The 22617-nt window shown below is 43.2% G+C and overlaps 2 protein-coding genes across 4 annotated transcripts; one reads left to right on the top strand and one right to left on the bottom strand.

Moving 5' to 3' along the window:
* Nucleotides 1-785: 785 nt before the first annotated feature.
* Nucleotides 786-7883, bottom strand: LOC139562711 (tubulin--tyrosine ligase-like). The gene is made up of 7 exons (XM_071380659.1): nt 7208-7883; nt 6497-6575; nt 6133-6365; nt 5736-5871; nt 5284-5553; nt 4939-5082; nt 786-4283 (listed from the first exon to the last, which is right to left on the bottom strand). The coding sequence occupies exons 1-7, from the start codon at nt 7374-7376 to the stop codon at nt 4076-4078; spliced, it is 1239 nt and encodes a 412-aa protein (XP_071236760.1). The 5' UTR covers nt 7377-7883; the 3' UTR covers nt 786-4075.
* Nucleotides 7884-7900: 17 nt separating this feature from the next.
* LOC139562708 (fidgetin-like protein 1) lies at nt 7901-17585 on the top strand. 3 transcript variants are annotated; one of them, XM_071380658.1, is made up of 2 exons: nt 7901-8015; nt 15311-17585. In XM_071380658.1, the coding sequence occupies exon 2, from the start codon at nt 15328-15330 to the stop codon at nt 17272-17274; it is 1947 nt and encodes a 648-aa protein (XP_071236759.1). In that variant the 5' UTR covers nt 7901-8015; nt 15311-15327; the 3' UTR covers nt 17275-17585. The 3 variants fall into 3 exon arrangements, with proteins under 3 accessions (XP_071236759.1, XP_071236758.1, XP_071236757.1); XM_071380657.1 differs by lacking the exon at nt 7901-8015 and adding an exon at nt 14365-14456; XM_071380656.1 differs by lacking the exon at nt 7901-8015 and adding an exon at nt 14433-14594.
* Nucleotides 17586-22617: the final 5032 nt, after the last annotated feature.

Here is a 22617-nt window from a genome sequence, read left to right as displayed (position 1 = left end):
AATTCCTTTAAAGGGACAGCATCCAATTTTCAGAGCTATCAAACAAAATCAAAACAGTCTTTCTGAAAGTGATTGTATTAGTTTGGTTGACTATTCATAGAAGTGAGAAAAATAAGGAATTACCAAACAGCATCTAAAGTGTAATGCTGTGTCTAAATCATTTTCAGCATCAAAGATCATGTCCACTGTAACCAAACAGCTAGAGGTCTATAGATATCAGATCTCAGTTGCTCTATGTAGATTATGGCCGTGATAGAGCGCATCAAAACCGTGATAAATGGGTAAATTGTGACTGACAACGGGCATGTTTCTCTGCCCAGCCGTCGCCTGCCAGATCTTACAATGCCTGGATAGGTATTTTACATATAAGCCAACCACATATGTTATAGCAATCTGTCAGTCTGACGTGGCACACAACCATTGCATGACCAACATGTCTGTCATTAACTGACAGATTGCTAACATTTGTGGTTAGCTGATACTTAAAATACCTATCCAGGCATTGTAAGATTTGGCAAAGGAACGCACCAACAGAGTAGGTATTTACGATGCAAGGACATTTGTAGATCTGTCAATCTCGACTCGCCTTTAAAGTCGGCTGCAATGTCGAACTCGCCCTTTGTGTTGGTCTATTGCAGAGTCATCATGACTGCCATTCAGTTGGATAAAGTCAATGCTGTCAATCATTTACAACATCTATATGATTTTCTTTCATGTCATATCTAGTGTAAATCCCTGGGTCTTATATCAGTTTACGCCACAAAGGAAGTCAGGAGACTCAGATCAACGATACATTACATTTTATTCTCCATGATAATGTGACACAGTTTTCATGCAAAAGTTTGATAAACAGCTAAAAGAAACATAGGCATTCATCTGACTAAACACAGTACAGTTAAATCATGTTGACTGGAGGAGAGGTTTTTAACATTTCAATGTGCCAATGTTGCTGTTGTGTCAACCGATTGATTTATTCTTGGCTGCCTTGGTTTAGTGAAAATGTTTGATAATGATTGATTTAAAGTTGCAATCTATGACTTCTTTGTCTCCCATGGCCATGATACACTCAAAGGAAGTTACAGATTGCACTTTAAAAGGACTTGAAATACCTAAGAACCCACAGATTTCATAGCTGGGGAAGTAATACTGAGGGGGGATTGATTTTAACATACAAACACGTTTTCATTGATAAGAAATAAGAATTCATAACCTACCAAGCAGGTGATTAAAAATGGGAAACGTTCAGTGCAAAGAAACTCTGCATGAGGACAACCAGACATTACAAAAGACTGAACAAACACAAAAGATTGAACAATTAAAACAGTCACATATGCCAAATAGCAATAGGCAAATTCACATCTTTACAATCAAACAAATGAAAAGGTGCATTTATATGCAGGAAGTCTATTGCTTCTTCCAATCAAGAGGCAATTCCCACTAAGGCACCCCTTCCCTTTGATGGAAAGACATTTCCCCAATTTGTATAATAATACTGATCATTTCCTTTGGTTGTTTTCCCAAGCAATGTGTTGAATAATACAGTTGAGGTCTTTTTTATTTTGCAAAACAATCTAGAAACACCTTTTTTTTGCCCCTCTGATATACAAACTAACCGAACGTTTAACCACAAATAGATTATAATTCATAAACATTGTATGCTTTGACCATGTGCATATCAAACAGATACTATTCAAGCAGTCATTCACACCATACTTCATAGCAATCTTTAAACAGAAGAAAAAAAGACAGTGATTAAATGTCTCAATGTTGTCCCTTAAGTAGTGTTTCACTCAAAACATGTTGAAGCATTACCTCAACTAAAATGTGTGATAATGAAGAAAAGAGTTGGTGGTTAATAAGGGACTAACTCATAGTTAAAACAATGTTTAACATAGGACAAGGTCACTTAATCTATGGGATAACTGTGGGTGATAATGCTACAAAGCATCTGTAAACTGAATGGGGTCAGGTGTTCTACATTGAATATCACAGTGTAAACACAGAAACAGACAAAGGGCAGGGAAAACAACTTTCTAGCAAGCAGGTATCACAACTCCACTTAACATCGTGGAAGCTGTGTTAAAAACCTAAAACGACTATGTTGGTAGTCTAAAACTACTTAAAAAATTAAATACACTTAAAGCTGAGATCCGCCCCAGGCGCATTTGTTATTGTTTTGAAGAAAGGAGCATCCAGCATCGTGGTAAAAAAAAAAATATTTTTTTTTAAATCACAGTACTGCTGTTCTATCGCGCATGCAATGATGTCCGAGGGGAAAAAACAGTGCTCTTTGTTTGAAGTAACGTCTGTTGTTGTAAGATCGCAAATGGACGTGGCAGTTTCACTGCTATGGATTGCCGCTTTTTAAAAAACTAACTTGCATTGACATTAAGTCAATTCTGGGGTTGAAGCTACTACGTTTAATTCAAGTTCACTACATGTTTTAAGTAAGCAAGCAAAAACTAACAATAAACACATTTTCTTTGAGCTAGCATCAGTAATACACGCACTAAACAAACATTTATGCAAAAGTAATTGGTGCAGAACTACACAAAACTAGGCAAATCTATTTCAAAACATCTGGTGTCAAAATGCAATGCGGTTCTTGACAAACAGGTGTGTCTCGTGGACCTATTGGGAAGGTAATCAAAAAGGTACGAAAGAGACCATTTTAAAGGAAGTGCTTGGCTAAGAACTCTCAGTATTAGAGGCAAAAGGGGAGAGTAGGCCTACTTGCATTAGGACATAAGACACTGTAACGTGCATCCACACCAACATGCAGTCCCTCTTAAAATGACAAACAAACTGATCTACAGCTGTAGCGGAGATCCCCTGTTGCGTAACTGTGTACGTGGATTCGTAAATTCCTTGTCGATATATTCCATCTGTATATGTTCATCGTCTATATTCTGTTTGTTGATTCGGTTTACTGTGGCAGCTCCATTTCACCAAATCAAATTCCAAGTAGGCCTATATGTAAATGTACCTGGGAGAATAAAGGTGACTGATTCTAATTCTAACAGTTTTACTGGCTTTTACTGAACCATGGTTTTACTGAACCATAGAAGGTTCAAAATAGTTTGCAATGTTAGAAAGTTGCAAATCTAGTCTCAGATGGACAGGGAAGGTTTATCTCTAGTCATTCAACAAATGCTCTTTGTTGACAGAGAAAAAAATAAGTAATCTGTCTACGAATCTTCTCTTATACAAGGGGTGAATTAACACTGACTAAATTAACTTGAAAAAAAAAGTCTCAAATCAAAGACCTAAAACTACACAGCATGCGCAGAATAATAGCTATCAAATAGCTATAATACAATTTACATAGCAATAAAATAGAAACTGGATGCATCCTATTTTCTGCTTTAATACTTAAAAAAAAAAAATGCAGTACACAAAACTCTCCGGGGCTTTGTGAATAACCATGATATGAAACAAAGATGTAGGAATGCTAACTTTTGTGGATAAATCAAAAGATCTCCAAACCCAGAGAGAAAAATAAATGAAAAGTCGACACCGCGCATACACACACACTTGCCTGACCGACAATACACTGGCTCACGTAACACACACAGTAGCAGAAATGCTATGCTAAATCGTCAGGTTGCATCTTTAAGTGGGTATGGGTGGCGATGTAAGGCACTAAAGTCTGTATAATAAGTAAAGCATCCCCTCCATCTTCAGAGGTCGTCCGTACACAGTGTAGGGGAGCCTCAGTGGCAGCACTGGAACACAAAGGCTTCTCTCATTGCTCTGGGACCCCCAAACCTGTCATCAGTCTGTCGCCCATTCATCATCACTCAAACATTCACCAAGTCTCCACATTCATATTCTGCATGTCTGCCCAGGCTTTCCTCTGAAATGCCCTTCCACTGTGGTGTATGAGAGAGGAACATCTGGTAGCACATACGAGAAGGTCCCACATTCAATCACAAGGGCAAACCACTTTGAGACTTGCCAAACACGAACCAATGAGGTGGCAAGCTTCCTGACCTGTGGGACCTCTCAGAAAAGTCTAGAAGTGAGGAGCAGAGGGTGGAACTTCTGAAGCAGAGGAGGGGGAGGGGGGGGGGACTTACAATCGGGTGAATGGGCCCACGTGGAGAGGTCCTCTCAGTTTCGGAGAGGAACAGGAGGATGAGGTGAGAGTAGAAAATGAGGGGGAGGAGGAGTAGGGAGCAGGGGAGGAGGAAGATGATCGTGGTTCGGAATCGTTGTTCAGTGTGAAGACACTGGAGATGGCCACGTCCACGATACCTTGGCATAGCTCCGGGTAGAGTTTCCTAGAGGAGGAAGAGTTAACAGCGCAATTAATAAGACGCCATGACAGTTAAATCAGACTGAGATTATATAGGGAGGAATTAATGATCAAGAGTCCAGAAACTTTATCTAGCATGGAAAATCATTTCAAAGGACAATTTTACACTCAAGCACATTTAGATTCACAAGGAAGTTAGAGATCTTAAAATAAAAACATTCATTAAATCCTAACATGAAACGTTATTAAAGCCCTCTAAGCCTTGAACAATGGAACAAACATTTTCAAAGGAATTAACATTTCAGCCCAAACCTCTTGGCGTGAATGAACAAACAACTACCGGTCAGTCTGAGTAGAGCACACGTCTCAAATCATTTAAATCACATTGTCTCACACTGTCATTTGGGAGTGAGGCCCTTTACTTTAAATTCTAGATTAAATTGGAAAGTAACAAAAAGGGGAGGTGAGATGTAGACCCTTTGGTGAAAATAACAGAGTTCAACAAAGATTCGATGAATAAAATGTAATGAATAACAATATAACAGACGTAAAGACAGGATGAACCAACCAAGTGCAGGCAAGAGGAAGGGGATAAACAGGAAGATAAGAGACAGTTTTATAGCCTGTTACTACCTGCTACGTTTATGACCACGGGGAGAAGAATATAAAATAGGACTGACTGTGCGCAGGCCGGAGCTCCATTGATCTCTATCAGCCACACCTTGAAGCTCTCGTCCACCATGAAGTCAAAGCCGAAGAGCTGGAAGCTCTGATAGGACAAGTGCTTAGTGCTGATGGCAGGCTCAATGCATGTCAGACAGCTCCTATGAGACCAGACAGAACAACCATTGTCGAAGTAGAGTATAGCCTAGTTGTGAAGCAAATACCTATAAATAACTATTTGTAGAACTACGCAATGTTAAGGGAAAGGCCATGTTTTCAAGGTCATTGAACAAAACTGTATTTTTCCATCTCCTTCAACGAAGTAAACACAAACAGCACAGCACCGGAGGAGAAGTAGCTACCTTATAATCTGCTTTATCTGAGGTAAAATGTTGGTCTCCAGCACTATGTTGTAGGTGCTCAGCAGGTACTGCCGGAACTCGTCGAAGAACATCTCGTTGCCCTCCTCGTAGCGGCCGTAGTTCTGGGAGTGCTCTTTCTGGATGCAGTGGTTGGTCAGGTGGCTGGTCACGTCCTGGAAGTTGGAGCTGTCGTAGGGCTCCGAGGCCGTCCGCAGCACACCCTCCCGGTAAAGGTAGATGTTGTACTGATGGTCCACGAGCACCCAGCTCCTAAGAACACAACAGCAAACCCGCAGAGTCAGAGATTACTGGGGAAAACACCAGCGATAACATTTCTTATTTTGCTGTTCCTCAGACAGCCTGAATTGTGTATTATAAGCCTATAAGGTCTTTGTTGGTAATAAACACACTAGATGTACTATCACTCAAAGGTATTAGTATCAGTTGCTTACCTGATGTCAAATTTACGGTTGCCAGGTTGCAACAGTAGTGGTCTTTCTAGGTACTTCTGAATGACATGAACCTGCCCTTGATTATCAATGAACTCCAGCAATTGATTTGCATCGTGGGATATCAAAATTCCAGCACCTGGAACAAGAAAACCAACCCAAGCCTCATCTTTGTATACAATCCTTGGAATAGATATTTCGCCAACAAAGTGTTTGTAACTCCCTGGGTAGTCAAAGGAAACTTCCAAAAACATGAGGCATGCATTATCTTAAAAGGACAGCTTCTTTAGGCAGCAATACTATAACCCCCCCCCCCCCCCCATAATACCCAATGACTACAGAATCTAGCAGTACCCGCTGTTAGTAGAAATATGACCCTTTAGACATGACTGTTTTGTACCTTTTGCTCCAGCAGATGACTTGGCGATCCACACCGTTCCCTCTCCGCTTTCCTTCCTTGAGTGATAAGAGGCCAGGAAAACTTCTCTTTCATCCGTCTTGGGGTTACTTCTCAGGTGGCTTATGCCATTCTTTGCAGGCGCAATGGGAGTGTTGAGGTTAGTAGGATAGATGATGTACGATTCAGGCAACCAGTTGCCGGGATCTGGAAGCTCCGGGCTAGTCTTGATTAACCTGCACAATGTAAAGTAAGAGGATATTGACGATATTTACAGTATCAGCATGATTTAGTGAAAATTACAGTATCAGAGTGAAAATGATTACACTGGAACCTTTTCAACTCGTCAAGGTTTGAAAATGCCTACTTGACTAAAGATGCTTTGCGGCACAACTTGTCTGCTCCTCTGTAATAATTCACCAGTTGCATCAGTCCAGGCTCATGACCTGTGGAGGATAAACAAACGCATGCAGAAAAAAGGGATGAAAAAGTGATTACAATAGGGCGGTGTAAACACAATAAATCATTTAGCAATCACTTAGGTCCTTCTCCCTCTCAGAGGTCAAACACGGCATTTCAGTGTGTCCAATATAGTCTACTTGTGGCATCTTCTCACTTATCCACAGAGGATATGATTCAGTGACCAAGGATGCATGTGGATACAGTGATATCACCAAAATATGGTTATAATTTTGTAACAAAGTAGCAATAGACTATAGGCTCCAAGATAGTCAAGGCCAAACTCTTGATCATAAACTGAGACAGGGGTGGACCACAAATGAATAATTCTGGAAAATGATCAGTGGTATAAGGGAGTAACTTTCTTTTTACTTTTGCATAAGGTAGATGTCCTGGTTTGACTCCCAAGGAGACAGGGCGCATTGCAGTGAGTGCCAGATTAGTACTTCTGATGTGTATCAGCCTATGGGCCTCCATCAGAGGTCTACATCAGCTGTTTCATGCGACACAATTCATGGGTTTAGCTTGAGGGTGAGAACAAGAATACTGACACTGTAACAAAAGGAATTCAATGCAGTGTAAGACCATTTACTGCGTATGCCAAAAGTGTTACCCTTACCAAGCCGTCCAAATGGCAGTCTGTTCCGTTCGCCCAACATCAAATTGAATCGGGGATTATCCTTTTTCAGTCTCTTCCATTGTCCAGTAGCGACGAGAATTTTGGAAACTTCAGCATAAATAGTACTGTTGTCGTCTCGTGCGACAAATGTATACATGGGTGAATTCATAATACCACAATATTATATGTGCAACAAAAAAACGATTTGTTTTCAAGCTCCGATGTAGCTAGTTGATTTAGCAGACTGGCTGGCAAGCGCTATCTCGCGGACGGCTGTGGCTGTAGCATGATGATGAGGCAGCCATGTCCAGATTCTGAAAAAAGTGAATGTCTTTCACGATGACAAAAGTCCTACTACATGCTGCATTACTCTGGTCTACATTTCACTCATGTTTCCCCAGATTAGGGTGTGACTACTTGGTCACACGTCTGGTCGAGATCCTCTCTGGCTTGCTAACTAGCTAGCTTAGCTGTCAAAGCAGTAAATTGCTGTCGATTACTCTGGTAGCTGGATATTTTTCTTCATCATTTTTTGTTTGACTGGTTAACTATGTAAACTGCTACTTTGCTAATATTTTATCTGTTTAATTTGAGGACAAATCGACCAAAGAGAAGAAATCCAAGATGTTCTGTTGCAGATCAACGGTTCTTTTATTCTTAGCCCACGGCTGTCATCCATCATCTATCGTCACATGGAACGTGGATAAACATGACCTGCAATGGATTGTGGTTATTGTAGTCTTTCTATTCTGGTACCTCACTTGAGGTTATCAGATTAAATACCTTCTGCAGAGCAAAAAGCAATAAGGTAAATGTTCATTTCTATTTCAATTTGTGTATAACGGAAATATTGATGTACTGTATATCCCAGAAAGAATATCATATATTTTAAAGGATAAGGGCAGAGATTTAAGGGTCAGAGGTTTTGGTAGAGAAACATTTATTTTTGGTCAAAGAGAAACCTCTATTTGATTGTATGAAATTGATACAGATGTAACCCCTGAACAAATGTCCAGATTGAATGTATCTCGTTCACTTGAGAGCATGGGCCTAATAATGGTCAGTTGAACTTGCCTCCTATTCAAAACCCAGCAGATTATATTAATTAAATAATGAGACATAACATTATAAAGTTAAATGCAATGCAGAGCAATGTCCGGGGTCCAACCCTGTTTGGACATACAGTACCAGTCAAAAGTTTAGACACACCTACTCATTCAAGGGTTTTTCTTTATTTTTACTATTTTCTACGTTGTAGAATAATAGTGAAGACATCAAAACTATGAAATAACACATGGATTCATGTAGTAGCCAAAAAAGTGTTAAACAAATCAAAATATAGCCACCCTTTGCCTTGATGACAGCTTTGCACACTCTTGGCATTCTCTCTACCAGCTTCAGGAATGTTTTTCCAACAGTCTTGAAGGAATTCCCACATACTTTCCCCCCTCTGATAACCAGGTGGTGAATCGCATCTCTGCATGTCTGGCAGACATATCAGTGTGGATGACGGATCACCACCTCAAGCTGAACCTCGGCAAGACGGAGCTGCTCTTCCTCCCGGGGAAGGACTGCCCGTTCCATGATCTCGCCATCACGGTTGACAACTCCATTGTGTCCTCCTCCCAGAGTGCTAAGAACCTTGGCGTGATCCTGGACAACACCCTGTCATTCTCAACTAACATCAAGGCGGTGACCCGTTCCTGTAGGTTCATGCTCTACAACATTCGCAGAGTACGACCCTGCCTCACGCAGGAAGCGGCGCAGGTCCTAATCCAGGCACTTGTCATCTCCCGTCTGGATTACTGCAACTCGCTGTTGGCTGGGCTCCCTGCCTGTGCCATTAAACCCCTACAACTCATCCAGAACGCCGCAGCCCGTCTGGTGTTCAACTTTCCCAAGTTCTCTCACGTCACCCCGCTCCTCCGCTCTCTCCACTGGCTTCCAGTTGAAGCTCGCATCCGTTACAAGACCATGGTGCTTGCCTACGGAGCTGTGAGGGGAACGGCACCTCCGTACCTTCAGGCTCTGATCAGGCCCTACACCCAAACAAGGGCACTGCGTTCATCCACCTCTGGCCTGCTCGCCTCCCTACCTCTGAGGAAGTACAGTTCCCGCTCAGCCCAGTCAAAACTGTTCGCTGCTCTGGCACCCCAATGGTGGAACAAACTCCCTCACGACGCCAGGTCAGCGGAGTCAATCACCACCTTCCGGAGACACCTGAAACCCCACCTCTTTAAGGAATACCTAGGATAGGATAAAGTAATCCTTCTAACCCCCCCCCCCCCCTTAAAAGAGTTAGATGCACTATTGTAAAGTGGTTGTTCCACTGGATATCATAAGGTGAATGCACCAATTTGTAAGTCGCTCTGGATAAGAGCGTCTGCTAAATGACTTAAATGTAATGTAAATGTATATGCTGAGCACTTGTTGGCTGCTTTTCCTTCACTCTGCAGTCCAACTCATCCCAAACCATCTCAATTAGATTGAGGTCGGGTGATTGTGGAGGCCAGGTCATCTGATGCGACACCATCACTCTCCTTCTAGGTCAAATAGCCCTTACACTGCCTGGAGGTGTGTTGTGGGTCATTGTCCTGTTGAAAAACAAATGATAGTCCTACTAAGCGCAAACCAGATGGGATAGTGTATCGCTGCAGAATGTTGTGGTAGCCATGGTTAAGTGTGCCTTGAATTCTAAATAAATCACTGACAGTGTCACCAGCAAAGCACCCCCACACTATCACATCCTCCATGCTTCACAGTGGGAACCACACCTACTACTGTATGCGTCTCTTAAAGACACAGCGGAACCAAACATTTCTAATTTGGACACATCAAACCAAAGTACATATTTCCACCGGTCTAATGTCCTACTACTGTGTGCTCGTGTTTCTTGGCCCAAGCGAGTCTCTTCCTCTTATCGGTGTCCTTTAGTAGTGGTTTCTTTGCAGCAATTCGACCATGAAGGCTGCAATTTCTGAAGCTGGTAACTAATGAATTTATCCTCTGCAGCAGAGGTAACTCTGGGTCTTCCTTTCTTGTGGCAGTCCTCATGAGAGCCAGTTTCATCATAGCGCTTGATGGTTTTTGCGACTGCACTTGAAGAAACTTTCAAAGTTCTTAAAATGTTACGCCTTGACTGACCTTCATTTCTTAAAGTAATGATGGACTGTCATTTGTCTTTGCTTATTTGAGCTGTTCTTGCCATAATATGGACTTGGTCTTTTACCAAATAGGGCTGTCTTCTGTATACCACCCCTACCTTGTCACAACACAACTGATTGGCTCAGACGCATTAAGAAGGAAAGAAATTCCACAAATTAACTTTTAAGAAGGCACACCTGTTAATTGAAATGCATTCCAGGTGACTACCTCATGAAGCTGGTTGAGAGAATCCCAAGAGTTTGCATAGCTGTCATCAAGGCAAAGGGTGACTACTCTGAAGAATCTCAAATCTCAAATATATTTTGATTTGTTTAACACTTTTTTGCTTACTACATGATTCCACTTGTGTTATTTCATAGTTTTGATGTCTTCACTATTATTCTACAATGTAGTAAAAATAAAGAAAACCCTTGAATGAGTAGGTGTGTCCAAACTTTTGACTGGTACTGTATATAGACTTGACTGACTAGACTGGACTGGAGTATACTTGACTGGACTTGAACTGAACTTATTGGACTGGATTTTCTGGACTGGCCAAAACTATCCCTAATTTAACTGAACATATTTTCATTCCCATAGTACAGTAGCAGTTTTCTGGTATTAGCTATATCTTCACCACCAGATGGCATCATGCACTTGCATTGAGAGGGGAGGGCTCAAGGTTAGGCCCAGTTCAAATTGTACCCTAGACTATAGTGCCTTACCTCTCCTACACAAGTGTTCACAGGAGGTGTAAAGATAAGTCCCATCTAACCCTCCGCATAGCTACATAGATCTACAAATCCCTGCTTGGTTGAGAAATGAGCGTTGCGTAGGAGTGACGTCACCTGACGTATGCCAAGCTTATGGTTATGTTGCAGCAATTCGAACCAGCGACCTTTAAGTTACTGGCCCAACACTCTTAACCGCTAGGCTACCTGCCTCAGCAGGAACAAATCACAGAGAATAGCTGTGTTGGTGGCAGCTGCAGAGATGTACTTTAGTGTAGAAGATTTTACTGCAGAAGAGTTACAAGCTGTGTTGAGTGATAGTGTCATGTAGTGTCACCAGGCTGCCGGCCTGGTGTAGGATCAGTTAGGGCCAAGTAGTGGAATAGTGGTGAGGTTTTTAATGGGTGTAGGGTTAGTTGGTAGGGCTATGTTTTTACGAAGTGTAATGAACTCACAGTCCAGAAGAGTAGCTGGAAACACACTGCTATGGCAGTGGATGATGCCCAACAGTCTGTGTATGTCCGTCAGTTGAGAGATCCTGAAATACTAATCGTGAAGAAAGTTGATTTTGTTGCGTTTATTGCTCAGGTGATTAATTGTACAGGACAAATGAACAAAAAAAAATCGAAGAAACTGGAAATCATTGTGAAAGTGTCTAAAAGGTTCTTTGATCTCCAAGATTTCACAGCTGAAACATTGCAGAGAATACTGTCTTTTTTATTTGATTTATTTCACCATTATTTTACCAGGTAGGCTAGTTGAGAACAAGTTCTCATTTACAACTGCGACCTGGCCAATATAAAGCAAAGCAGTTCGACACATACAACAACACAGAGTTACACATGGAATAAACAAACATACAGTCAATAATACAGTAGGGGTAAAAGTATGTATATATACACTGTGTGCAAATGAGGTAAGATAAGGGAGGTAAGGCAATAAAATAGGCCATAGTGGCGAGGTAATTATGATATAGCAATTAAACACTGGAGTGATAGATGTGCAGAAGATGAATGTGGAAGTAGAGATACTGGGGTGCAAAGGAGCAAAATAAATAAATAAATACAGTATGGGGATGAGGTAGTTGGATGGGCTATTTACAGATGGGCTATGTACAGGTGTAATGATCTGTGAGCTGCTCTGACAGCTGGTGCTTGAAGCTAGTGAGGGAGATAAGACTCTCCAGCTTTAGCGATTTTTGCAGTTCGTTGCAGTCATTGGCAGCAGAGAACTGGAAGGAAAGGCGACCAAAGGAGGAATTGGCTTTGGGGTTGACCAGTGAAATATACCTGCTGGAGCGCGTGCTGCGGGTGGGTGCTGCTATGGTGACCAGTGAACTGAGATAAGGCGGGGATTTACCTAGCAAAGACTTGTAGATGACCTGGAGCCAGTGGGTTTGGCGACGAGTATGACGCAAGGGCCAGCCAACGAGAGCATACAGGTCGCAGTGGTGGGTTGTATATGGGGCTTTGGTGACAAAACAGACGACACTGTGATAGGCTGCATCCAATTTGTTGAGTAGAGTGTTGGAGGCTATTTTGTAAATGACATCGCTGAAGTCGAGGATCGGTAGGATAGTCAGTTTTACGAGGGTATGTTTGGCAGCATGAGTGAAGGTTGCTTTGTTGTGAAATAGGAAGCCAATTCCAGATGTAATTTTCTGAAGATGCTTCCCCGTCTCAGGCCCCAGAGCCTGTTTAGGGATCTGAGTACATTTTACTAAGTGAAAGAGTACATTGACTTTTGTTTAGTTTTATTTATTCATTATCATTATTTTTATGTTTTATTTTCGTTAAAGTATTTTACCCCACCCAGTAGGTGGTGGCAATACACCTTTTGGGATGTAGTCTGCCAATAAAACCATGTAAAACCAAGTTTTATTTCATATTTAACTAGGCAAGTCAGTTAAGAACAAATTATTATTTACAATGACGGCCTACACCGGTCAAACCCGGACGACGCTGGGCCAATTGTGTGCCGCCCTATGGGACTCCCAATCACGGCCGGTTGTGATACAGCCTGGATTCAAACCAGGGCATCTGTAGTGACACCTCTAGCACTGTGCCTTAGACTGCTGCGCCACTCAGGAGCCCCAAGGTATATTGGGGGGAGTCATCACTGGGGTTCCAATATCTATGTCCATAGATGATGTTAAAGAAAATGTGAAGGGAGGCAGAGTGATTGAGGCCCAAAGGTTGATCAGTAGGAAAGAGGGTCAAAGAAGTGAAAGCTTATCAGGGATGCTGAGGTTTGAGGAAGTTTTCCTGGAAAAGTACAGACAGGATTCCTTAGTTTCAATGTTAGAGAATTTGTCCCATATGCACTGCAATGTTTTAGATGCCAAAGAATGGGACATGTAGCTGCTCATTGTAAAGGAAAGAAAAGATGTGCCAAGTGTGGAGGTGAACATGATTACGGTGAATGTTGAAGCAATGTGAAGGTTAAGTGCTGTAATTGTGGGGGAGAACTCAGTGTAGCATTTGGTGGATGACAGGTGCAGAGAGACGCTAGAGAGGCTCAGAGATATAGGATCAGTCAGAGGCTGTAAGACAGATTGGTAGAACTACAGCGCGGACTGATGGAGCTTATAAGGATGTTCCTGTAGTAAGTGGATTTACTGTTGTGGCTGGTGCTTCTGATGGTCCTGGCATGGTTTCGAGGACGGGTTCAGAAATCTTGCTCTCATGAATGTGTGGTGTCAAAGGACCCTTTGATAATGAATAAAGTTGACCTCATAGCTTTTATTGGTAAGGTTATCAATAAGATTTGGGTTGTGGAAAGCAGAAATGCCAGGTTGAAGGTTGTTGTGGAGACGGCAAAAAGGATATTGGGGGTAACAGATGTTACTGTTGATATGGTTGTTGACATGCTGAACAAGGGTGGAGTTTAATAGATCAAGTTTAATGGGGTTAGGGGGATGGGGAGTTGGAAGGGATTTATTTGGTTTAGAAATTTATTTTCAAGGCAGTGTGTGTGGCACAGCGGTCTAAGGCAAGAGGCAAGAGTGCAAGAGGTGTCACTACAGTCCCTGGTTTGAATCCAGGCTGTATCATATCCGGCTATGATTGGGAGTCCAATAGGGCGGCGCACAATTGGCCCAGCGTTGTCTGGGTTTAGCTGGGGTAGGCCGTCATTGTAAATAAAACATTTTTTAACTGACTTCCCTAGTTAAATAAAGGTTAAATAAAAAAATATATTTAAAAAAAATATATAGAATTGGGCAGAATACATTCCAGCACAGTAGGTGGCAGCATGCACATGAAAGTTTGTTTGCGGTCCGCCATGATATCATTGAAGAAGAAGACCATAAAAAAAAATATGAAGAAGAAGAAGAAGAAGAAAGGTCACCTGACGTACCCAAAAATAACATAGGGGTGAGTTCAAAGAGTTGGCGCGGCAATTATTTTTGTTCTTCCAGCTGTGAATATGATATTGATATAACCACTTTTCCATGGTGCAAAAAAGTTATGCTCTCTGTTTTCCAAACTACAACTGTTTGTTACTTATCTGTGGTAAGTCGAGATATGTCTAACACGACAGTTACAGTAGGTTAGTAGCTAAGTCAACTAGCTAACTTGGCTCTTGCTATCTTAGCCGATACTACAGTAGTTAGCTAAACAGTCTAGGAACAGGGAGCTAACGTTAGCTAACAATGGAACCCCGTTCCCATGGCATTGGCATTTTAAAATCAGCGCCAAATTCGAGCTAGCTCAATTTTTTTTTTCGAGCTAGATCGAATTTCGCTGGTTCGGGGGAAACCCGGGCTAGCGCATCCCTCTTCCCCGAGAAAATGAGCATCCTAAATGTAAATTGTGTTCCAAGTCGTTTTGTTTCAGTCGCGCAGCATTTATCCAGGCGTTGTTGTGAGAATATGCGCAGCGCGAGTGAAAAATGACAACCTGGAACACAAATGACAACAGTAATTTAGGGGACACATAGCTAGCTTCTGCCACAGGCTAGAGGGGTACATATTTGACACTACGTTATTTTTCACTTATCGGTATATTCATAATCCCAATATGTCATAGCTGGCTATGTAATTTTAGATACTTGTAAGTCTAGACATGACTTACATTGAATAAGTGAAGTTATAATGTGGTAATCCCTTCAACACAATTTTTTTTTATAAGGCTCATGGAATTTATAAGATGTGTGAGTGTTATTGTTTGCTTGGCTGCTTCTTGGGTCATGCATTTTTAATAACTCCTGTCCCCCATTCCTCAAACAGGCGGGAGCACGCCAGGCATGAGTGGTGCACACCTGGGCGAGTGGCAGAGGAGGTCCTTTGACATTTCATCTGGCACCTGCACACCTGAACAGACGGCAGACGCCTATCGGGTGCACATCCTTGCCATACAATATGCATGGGCGAGCGCCCAGCTCTCTCAGGCCGGCACGGGCAGCCTGCTCAGGACCTACTCGGAGCGCTATGCTGCAGTGCTGGACTCGGAAGAACCTCGCACAGGGCTTAACAACTATGCAGAGAGCGTACTGCACCTGGCCCGCAGTCAGAGGAACCACAGCGACAAATGGGAATCGTCCCTGACAACTGCAGGTGTGCTGGAGCTGCCGTGCGTGCGGAAGATGCTTCGGGCTGGGACAGGGGGTGGAAAGTCCCTTGTTGCACCTGCAGATGTTAACATCTTCGTTGGACAAGAGAGAGGAGGCAGCTCCCTGTCTCTTCCTTCCACTGGACTCGAAGCTGCAGAGACTCCATTCAAAGCATCGGGACCCCCATCATGGCCCAAGCCTGAGTGCAACAGCACTTTCAGCATTTTACATAGTGCTACAGCAGAAAGACCAAGAGGCGCTCAGGGAGTCCCCAGCTACCCCCATTCCTCTGCTGGCCCCTCGGCACGGGCCCAGTCTCTGTTTTGCCAGCACTCCTCAGCTCCACCACAACCAAACCCAGCCCCTGCAGGTCACCAGTCTGTCTTAAACTCTATCACCTCCAAGAGGAAGACGTTTTACAACTCTGGTGGAGAGAATGGCAGAGGGGGGGCATCTGGAGGACAGGCAAGGCAAGACCCATGCTGTGGTGGCACAAACTTCAAAACGGCAAGGGAGCAGTTTATTGTTGATCAGCAGAAAAAACACCCACACCAGTCCCAGAGAGCCCAGCAGCCCCCTGCGATGGCAGCTACCATCGGGGGGGCCACAAAGAAGTCACTGGGGGCCAACAGGCCACGGGGGACATTTTCCAAATTTGTGTCCCCCATGCCGAGGCCGGAGGACATAGAGAGTGGTGTCGGTAGCAGCAATGCTCAGGAGACTCAGCCAGTCGACGAGCGTCTGAAAAACTTTGAGCCCAAGATCATCGAGCTGATCATCAGTGAAATTATGGACGATGGTCCGCCCGTAGCCTGGGACGACATCGCTGGCCTGGAGTTTGCAAAGGCCACGATTAAGGAGATTGTGGTGTGGCCTATGCTCCGGCCTGACATCTTCACTGGCCTCCGTGGTCCACCCAAAGGCATCCTCCTATTCGGGCCCCCGGGCACAGGAAAAACTCTGATCGGGAAGTGCATCGCTTGCCAGTCAGGGGCCACCTTCTTCAGCATCAGTGCCTCGTCTCTCACCTCGAAGTGGGTGGGGGAGGGAGAGAAAATGGTTAGAGCACTCTTCGCCATCGCCCGCTGCCATCAGCCAGCTGTTATCTTCATCGATGAGATCGACTCTCTTCTGTCCCAGCGTATGGACGGGGAGCACGACTCATCCCGACGGATAAAGACAGAGTTCCTGGTTCAGCTGGACGGGGCGGCCACCTCAGCCGACGACCGCGTCCTGGTGGTGGGGGCCACCAACCGCCCTCAGGAGATAGACGAAGCGGCCCGGCGCCGCCTTGCCAAGCGCCTCTACATCCCCCTCCCCGAGGCAGCTGCCCGACGGCAGATAGTCTCTCACCTCATGGCCCGCGAGAAGAGCCAGCTGGGAGAGGACGAGCTGGAGACAGTGGTCACAGGGACGGAGGGCTTTTCTGGGGCTGATATGACGGGGCTGTGTCGGGAGGCAGCGCTTGGCCCCATCCGGAGCATCCAGCTCCGTGACATTGCCACCATCACCCCCGACCAGGTGCGGCCCATCCTCCACTGTGACTTCCAGGAGGCCCTGAGGACAGTAAGGCCCAGCGTCTCAGCCAAAGACCTGGAGCTCTATGAGGAGTGGAACAAGACTTTTGGTTGTGGTCGTTGATCTGGGCAGCAGTATAGACTCCGATTACAAATATCAGCCTATATTTAACATTTACTGCTGTTGGGGATATATTTAATTTGTTTTGTTCAGTAAATGACCTAGCATTTAAATGTTAGTTTTCCTGCGACAGACTACCATAAGATTTTAATATTCTTTCTGAATGTTTACTTGGTTTTTCACTTACTGATCATTGGCACAGTATATTTATTCACAAATATAGGTTATTTGTTTTTCTACACTTGGATTCACTAAATAAGATGTTGGTGTCAGTAATATGTTCTTAATAAAGTTGCTGAATGTTTTCTATGGTATTGCATTGCAAACAGGTTTTCCTTTGTACACAGAGAGGAAATGTGGCAAAGTGTTTTTCTGAGGATGGGTTATGGGGCCATGTGGCAATATGTTCCCTTTTCACTCCATTCGCTACCTGTTTATCCAAAGTAGATGAATATAGGCCTACATCGGCTATCAGTTTCTCATCAACTCGGTTTGTTAAAGGTCCAATGCAGCTGTTTTTCTCTATCAAATAATTTCTGGGTAAAAATGAAGTACCTCACTGTGATTTGTTTTCAATTAAAATGGTAAAAAATAAATAAAAATAGCTTATCAAATAGCAATTTGTAAAGTAATTATTTAGCTAGGACTGTATGGGAGTGGTCTGAGTGGGGAGGGGAGAACTAGCTGTTATTGGCAGAGAGGTTTGAAACTCTTATTGGTCTATTTACTGTGTTTTTATATATATATATATATATATATATCCACACTAAGAGGTTGGAGTAATACTGTGAAAATGATGAAAATTGCCCTTTTAGTGTAAAGGCTGTTTGAGAAGACCGCCTGAAATTTGAGCCTGGTTTGGTGGAGTTTTGGCCTGCCTGGCGACATCACCAGGCGGTATAAGATAAAGGTGCACTATGCAGAAATCGCCTCGCCATTTGCTGGTTGTAAAAATTCTAATACTTCGCCTAATTTCAGTTCGTGACAGAACAAGCAAGTATAGTGTAGAGAATTGTTGTACCATCTAAACCGCTGTGACAATATTTTTGGTATTGGAAAAAATATTTATTTTCAGCTGTTTAAAGCTGGTGTACAAAACCGAAAGTAAAAGACGCAGAAACGAAACTTAAGAATGAGAGGCATAGAAATGGAACACATAGAACATATCTACCGCTTCTTAGACTTGCTTTCAACGAGAATGACAGATCTATAACGCATATTTCTATGTTAATCTGGTCGGTCGCCCAAAAGGTTACATATTGCAGCTTTAATAGACCAATAACAAAGAGTGTTTCAAACCTCTCTACCAATAGCAGCTAGTTTTCAGGTTATCCGATCCCTCCCATTAGGCTCATGCAATTAGACAACTCAGACAACTCCCAGACAGACCTAGCTAAATTCTTGCTTAATATTAAGAAATTGGTCTTTGCTAAGAAGCATTTTTTTCCCCTTTTTTGACCATTTTCATTGTAAAGAAAATAACAGTAAGGTAGTGGCTGCAAGGGGCCTTTAAGTGATGGATGTGCCAACCATGGCTGGGGAAGTTGGTTAATGCTGAGAGTATCCTGGTCTCATGTTAAGGCTTGCCCACAGATCTGCCTTGTATTGCCTCTCTTCCTGCCACAATGACCATGTGCTATTAAGCTGGTACTTGACAAAACAGGAAAACTGTAGTTTAATATTTGTGTAAGAACCCATATTTGAATCATCCCAAAACAAGTACTTTAGGTATCCTGCTGACCTCACAAAGCTATTTAGTCAGGTTTCACCAAATGCAAGACTGTCCTCTCCTTAAAGCCACAACTTTTTTCCTTCTCTGCCAATTCTTGGTCCTCCAGATGCATAAGGAGTCAACAGAGATTTTGAATGTAGTTGATCTCCTTTTAAGTTGATCGCCTTTCTGGACATAGACTGCCGCTGGTCGAGAAGTAGACGATTATAGATTGTGCACACATGAAATGAAATTGTAATGTAATTTTCATGAAACAATCTTTGAAAAACTGGAAGACCATGAAAAAAGTATTTCATGTATTTTTCATCTTTTTGTCAAGTCGCTGATTAATATTTCAGAGTTCTGGGGTTGGCTTCAGTATTGAAACTTTGTAAAATTAGCCAGCAATGCAAGTACTGAGCATATCCCAGAGGGCTGGTGGAAGCTTGTTAGAACAGCGGGGCTCCCCGCAGCTGGACCGGGCCAGATGCACAGAATTCCTCTGGCGCATGCAGATCCAGCCACTTGACACCAAGAATAATGTCATCTTCTACCGTCTTGTATCTTTAACACCTTATGTTATATGTCTAGGAATGTTGGGTTGAGTTTTGGCTTTGAATTGAAGTTGAACAGTACTAGGCTACAAAGGAAAATGACCCCTGTCAAGAGGATATAAGATGATACACTGTAGATAAATATTTCCTATGTATTATTTTAGTTGCTGACTGCCAAATAGGCCCATACATCCATGTTTCGCAGTATTATGCCCTATCATGTGTCCCAGTTTGAGCTATGATCACGGTCGCCCACGGTCTGCGCATGTAATCTTAACCTGTGAGGACCAGTAATGACATTTGCAGTCCATGGATAAATGCCTTTCCAACAATTCCTAAGATTAACAGATATGACTTGTGGGCATGTTAAATCGTGATGCTTTTTTTCATTATCTTTTTCTCTGGACATAATCTGGCATGGTCAAATAGGATCCTCCCTAATGGAATAGTTCACTGATTCTTAAATGGTAGAGTAGGCCTATTTCAGTAAACTGTCCGAAAGGGGAAGTGACATTTGGGATTCTGGCAGGGGGAGAGTGGGTTGGCCAGATTATCCTTTTATGCAAATGTCCTCCCTCCCCTGTTAGGTCCCAGTGAAGCGTGGAGGGAGCCTCGGCGCTGCCCACAGCTGCTTCCCATTTCTGCAGAATCACATAGTAGCCATCTGGAAGGACACCGTTGTCGCTGCACAGCCCTGATGAGCTCCTCTGCTGGGCCTCGCCTCTCTCTCCAGGAAGCTAGGCCTGGTCCTCTGAGCCCTGGCCCTAGCCTCATGCTCCACTGCCTCATCCTCAGTGTGCTAGCTAGCTAGTTGTCCACTCTCTTGTTCTGTATCCCCCTGGCAATTTATTTCACTCTTCTAGGTTATCTCTGTGCTATATGTAGCATTCACCCACATCCTCTCTCTGGCCTGGCATTCCTTTCTCAGGTCCTCTGTGTGTTAGCACCCCCCCCCCCCCTGGCAGTCATTCTGTCTGGTTCTGTTTTCTCTCAGGTTATCATGGACCTCTGTTGTCCAGTGTTCAGTGCCCTGCCTTGTAGTTCTTTTCCTGAATTCTGAGCCTTACTCCTCTATTGCTAGATCTTTTGAACTATAGTAAATGACCTAATCAAATCCTCTGTCCTTCGAGCCCTAGTGTACCACTGCTTGGTGATCATGTGGTTTCATTATATCATTCATCTATTTATATTTTATTATTCAACCTGATAGTCAGGACACTTTAGCAAACCCATGTTGGAGTTAAAAGTCATGAAAAGTATCTTATGCGTAGTTTAAATACAATAAGCATTCATTTATTCAGCATTAATTAAGTTGGCTGCAATGTTTTTACGTTGGAAAAAATATATATACAGTGGGGAGAACAAGTATTTGATACACTGCCGATTTTGAAGGTTTTCCTACTTACAAAGCATGTAGAGGTCTGTAATTTTTATCATAGGTACACTTCAACTGTGAGAGACGGAATCTAAAACAAAAATCCAGAAAATCACATTGTATGATTTTTAAGTAATTAATTTGCATTTTATTGCGTGACATAAGTATTTGATACATCAGAAAAGCAGAACTTAATATTTGGTACAGAAACCTTTGTTTGCAATTACAAAGATCATACGTTTCCTGTAGTTATTGACCAGGTTTGCACACACTGCAGCAGGGATTTTGGCCCACTCCTCCATACATACCTTCTCCAGATCCTTCAGGTTTCGGGGCTGTCGCTGGGCAATACGGACGTTCAGCTCCCTCCAAAGATTTTCTATTGGGTTCAGGTCTGGAGACTGGCTAGGCCACTCCAGGACCTTGAGATGCTTCTTACGGAGCCACTCCTTAGTTTCCCTGGCTGTGTGTTTCGGGTCGTTGTCATGCTGGAAGATCCAGCCACGACCCATCTTCAATGCTCTTACTGAGGGAAGGAGGTTTTTGGCCAAGATCTCGCGATACATGGCCCCATCCATCCTCCCCTCAATACGGTGCAGTCATCCTGTCCCCTTTGCAGAAAAGCATCCCCAAAGAATTATGTTTCCACCTCCATGCTTCACGGTTGGGAGGGTGTTCTTGGGGTTGTACTCAACCTTCTTCTTCCTCCAAACACGGCGAGTGGAGTTTAGACCAAAAAGCTCTATTTTTGTCTCATCAGACCACATGACCTTCTCCCATTCCTCCTCTGGATCATCCAGATGGTCATTGGCAAACTTCAGACGGGCCTGGACATGCGCTGGCTTGAGCAGGAGGACCTTGCGTGCGCTGCAGGATTTTAATCCATGACGGCGTAGTGTGTTACTAATGGTTTTCTTTGAGACTGTGGTCCCAGCTCTCTTCAGGTCATTGACCAGGTCCTTCCGTGTAGTTCTGGGCTGATCCCTCACATTCCTCATGATCATTGATGCCCCACGAGGTGAGATCTTGCATGGAGCCCCAGACCGAGGGTGATTGACCGTCATCTTGAACTTCTTCCATTTTCTAATAATTGTGCCAACAGTTGTTGCCTTCTCACCAAGCTGCTTGGCTATTGTCCTGTAGCCCATCCCAGCCTTGTACAGGTCTACAATTTATCCCTGATGTCCTTACACAGCTCTCTGGTCTTGGCCATTGTGGAGAGGTTGGAGTCTGTTTGATTGAGTGTGTGGACAGGTGTCTTTTATACAGGTAACGAGTTCAAACAGGTGCAGTTAATACAGGTAATGAGTGGAGAACAGGAGGGCTTCTTAAAGAAAAACTAACAGGTCTGTGAGAGCCGGAATTCTTACTGGTTGGTAGGTGATCAAATACTTACGTCATGCAATAAAATGCAAATTAATTACTTAAAAATCATACAATGTGATTTTCTGGATTTTTGTTTTAGATTCCGTCTCTCATAGTTGAAGTGTACCTATGATAAAAATTACAGACCTCTACATGCTTTGTAAGTAGGAAAACCTGCAAAATCGGCAGTGTATCAAATACTTGTTCTCCCCACTGTATATATATTCACCAGGAATATGACTGTCAATCATTCAGTCTGTTTTTCCTTGACAAGTAGCGGCTACATTTTGAATGATTGGCACATTGTGAACTTACCGATTTAGGTACGTTTGAGAAAGTGC

The sequence above is a fragment of the Salvelinus alpinus genome, chromosome 32 (genome assembly GCF_045679555.1).
Source record: "Salvelinus alpinus chromosome 32, SLU_Salpinus.1, whole genome shotgun sequence".
Taxonomy (NCBI): Eukaryota; Metazoa; Chordata; class Actinopteri; order Salmoniformes; family Salmonidae; genus Salvelinus; species Salvelinus alpinus.
This window is presented reverse-complemented; position numbering and strand designations above follow the sequence as displayed.

What these genes read in the sequence shown, in the direction of transcription:
- LOC139562711 (XM_071380659.1), bottom strand. Translation starts at nt 7,376, where the DNA reads ATGAATTCACCCATGTATACATTTGTCGCACGAGACGACAACAGTACT. An exon ending in CGCAAAGCATCTTTAGTCAA is followed by an intron (nt 6,366 to 6,496) that starts GTAGGCATTTTC and finishes TACATTGTGCAG; the next exon opens with GTTAATCAAGACTAGCCCGG. An exon ending in GTCATCTGCTGGAGCAAAAG is followed by an intron (nt 5,872 to 6,132) that starts GTACAAAACAGT and finishes TTCTTGTTCCAG; the next exon opens with GTGCTGGAATTTTGATATCC.
- LOC139562708 (XM_071380656.1), top strand. Translation starts at nt 14,534, where the DNA reads ATGGTGCAAAAAAGTTATGCTCTCTGTTTTCCAAACTACAACTGTTTG. An exon ending in CTGTTTGTTACTTATCTGTG is followed by an intron (nt 14,595 to 15,310) that starts GTAAGTCGAGAT and finishes TTCCTCAAACAG; the next exon opens with GCGGGAGCACGCCAGGCATG.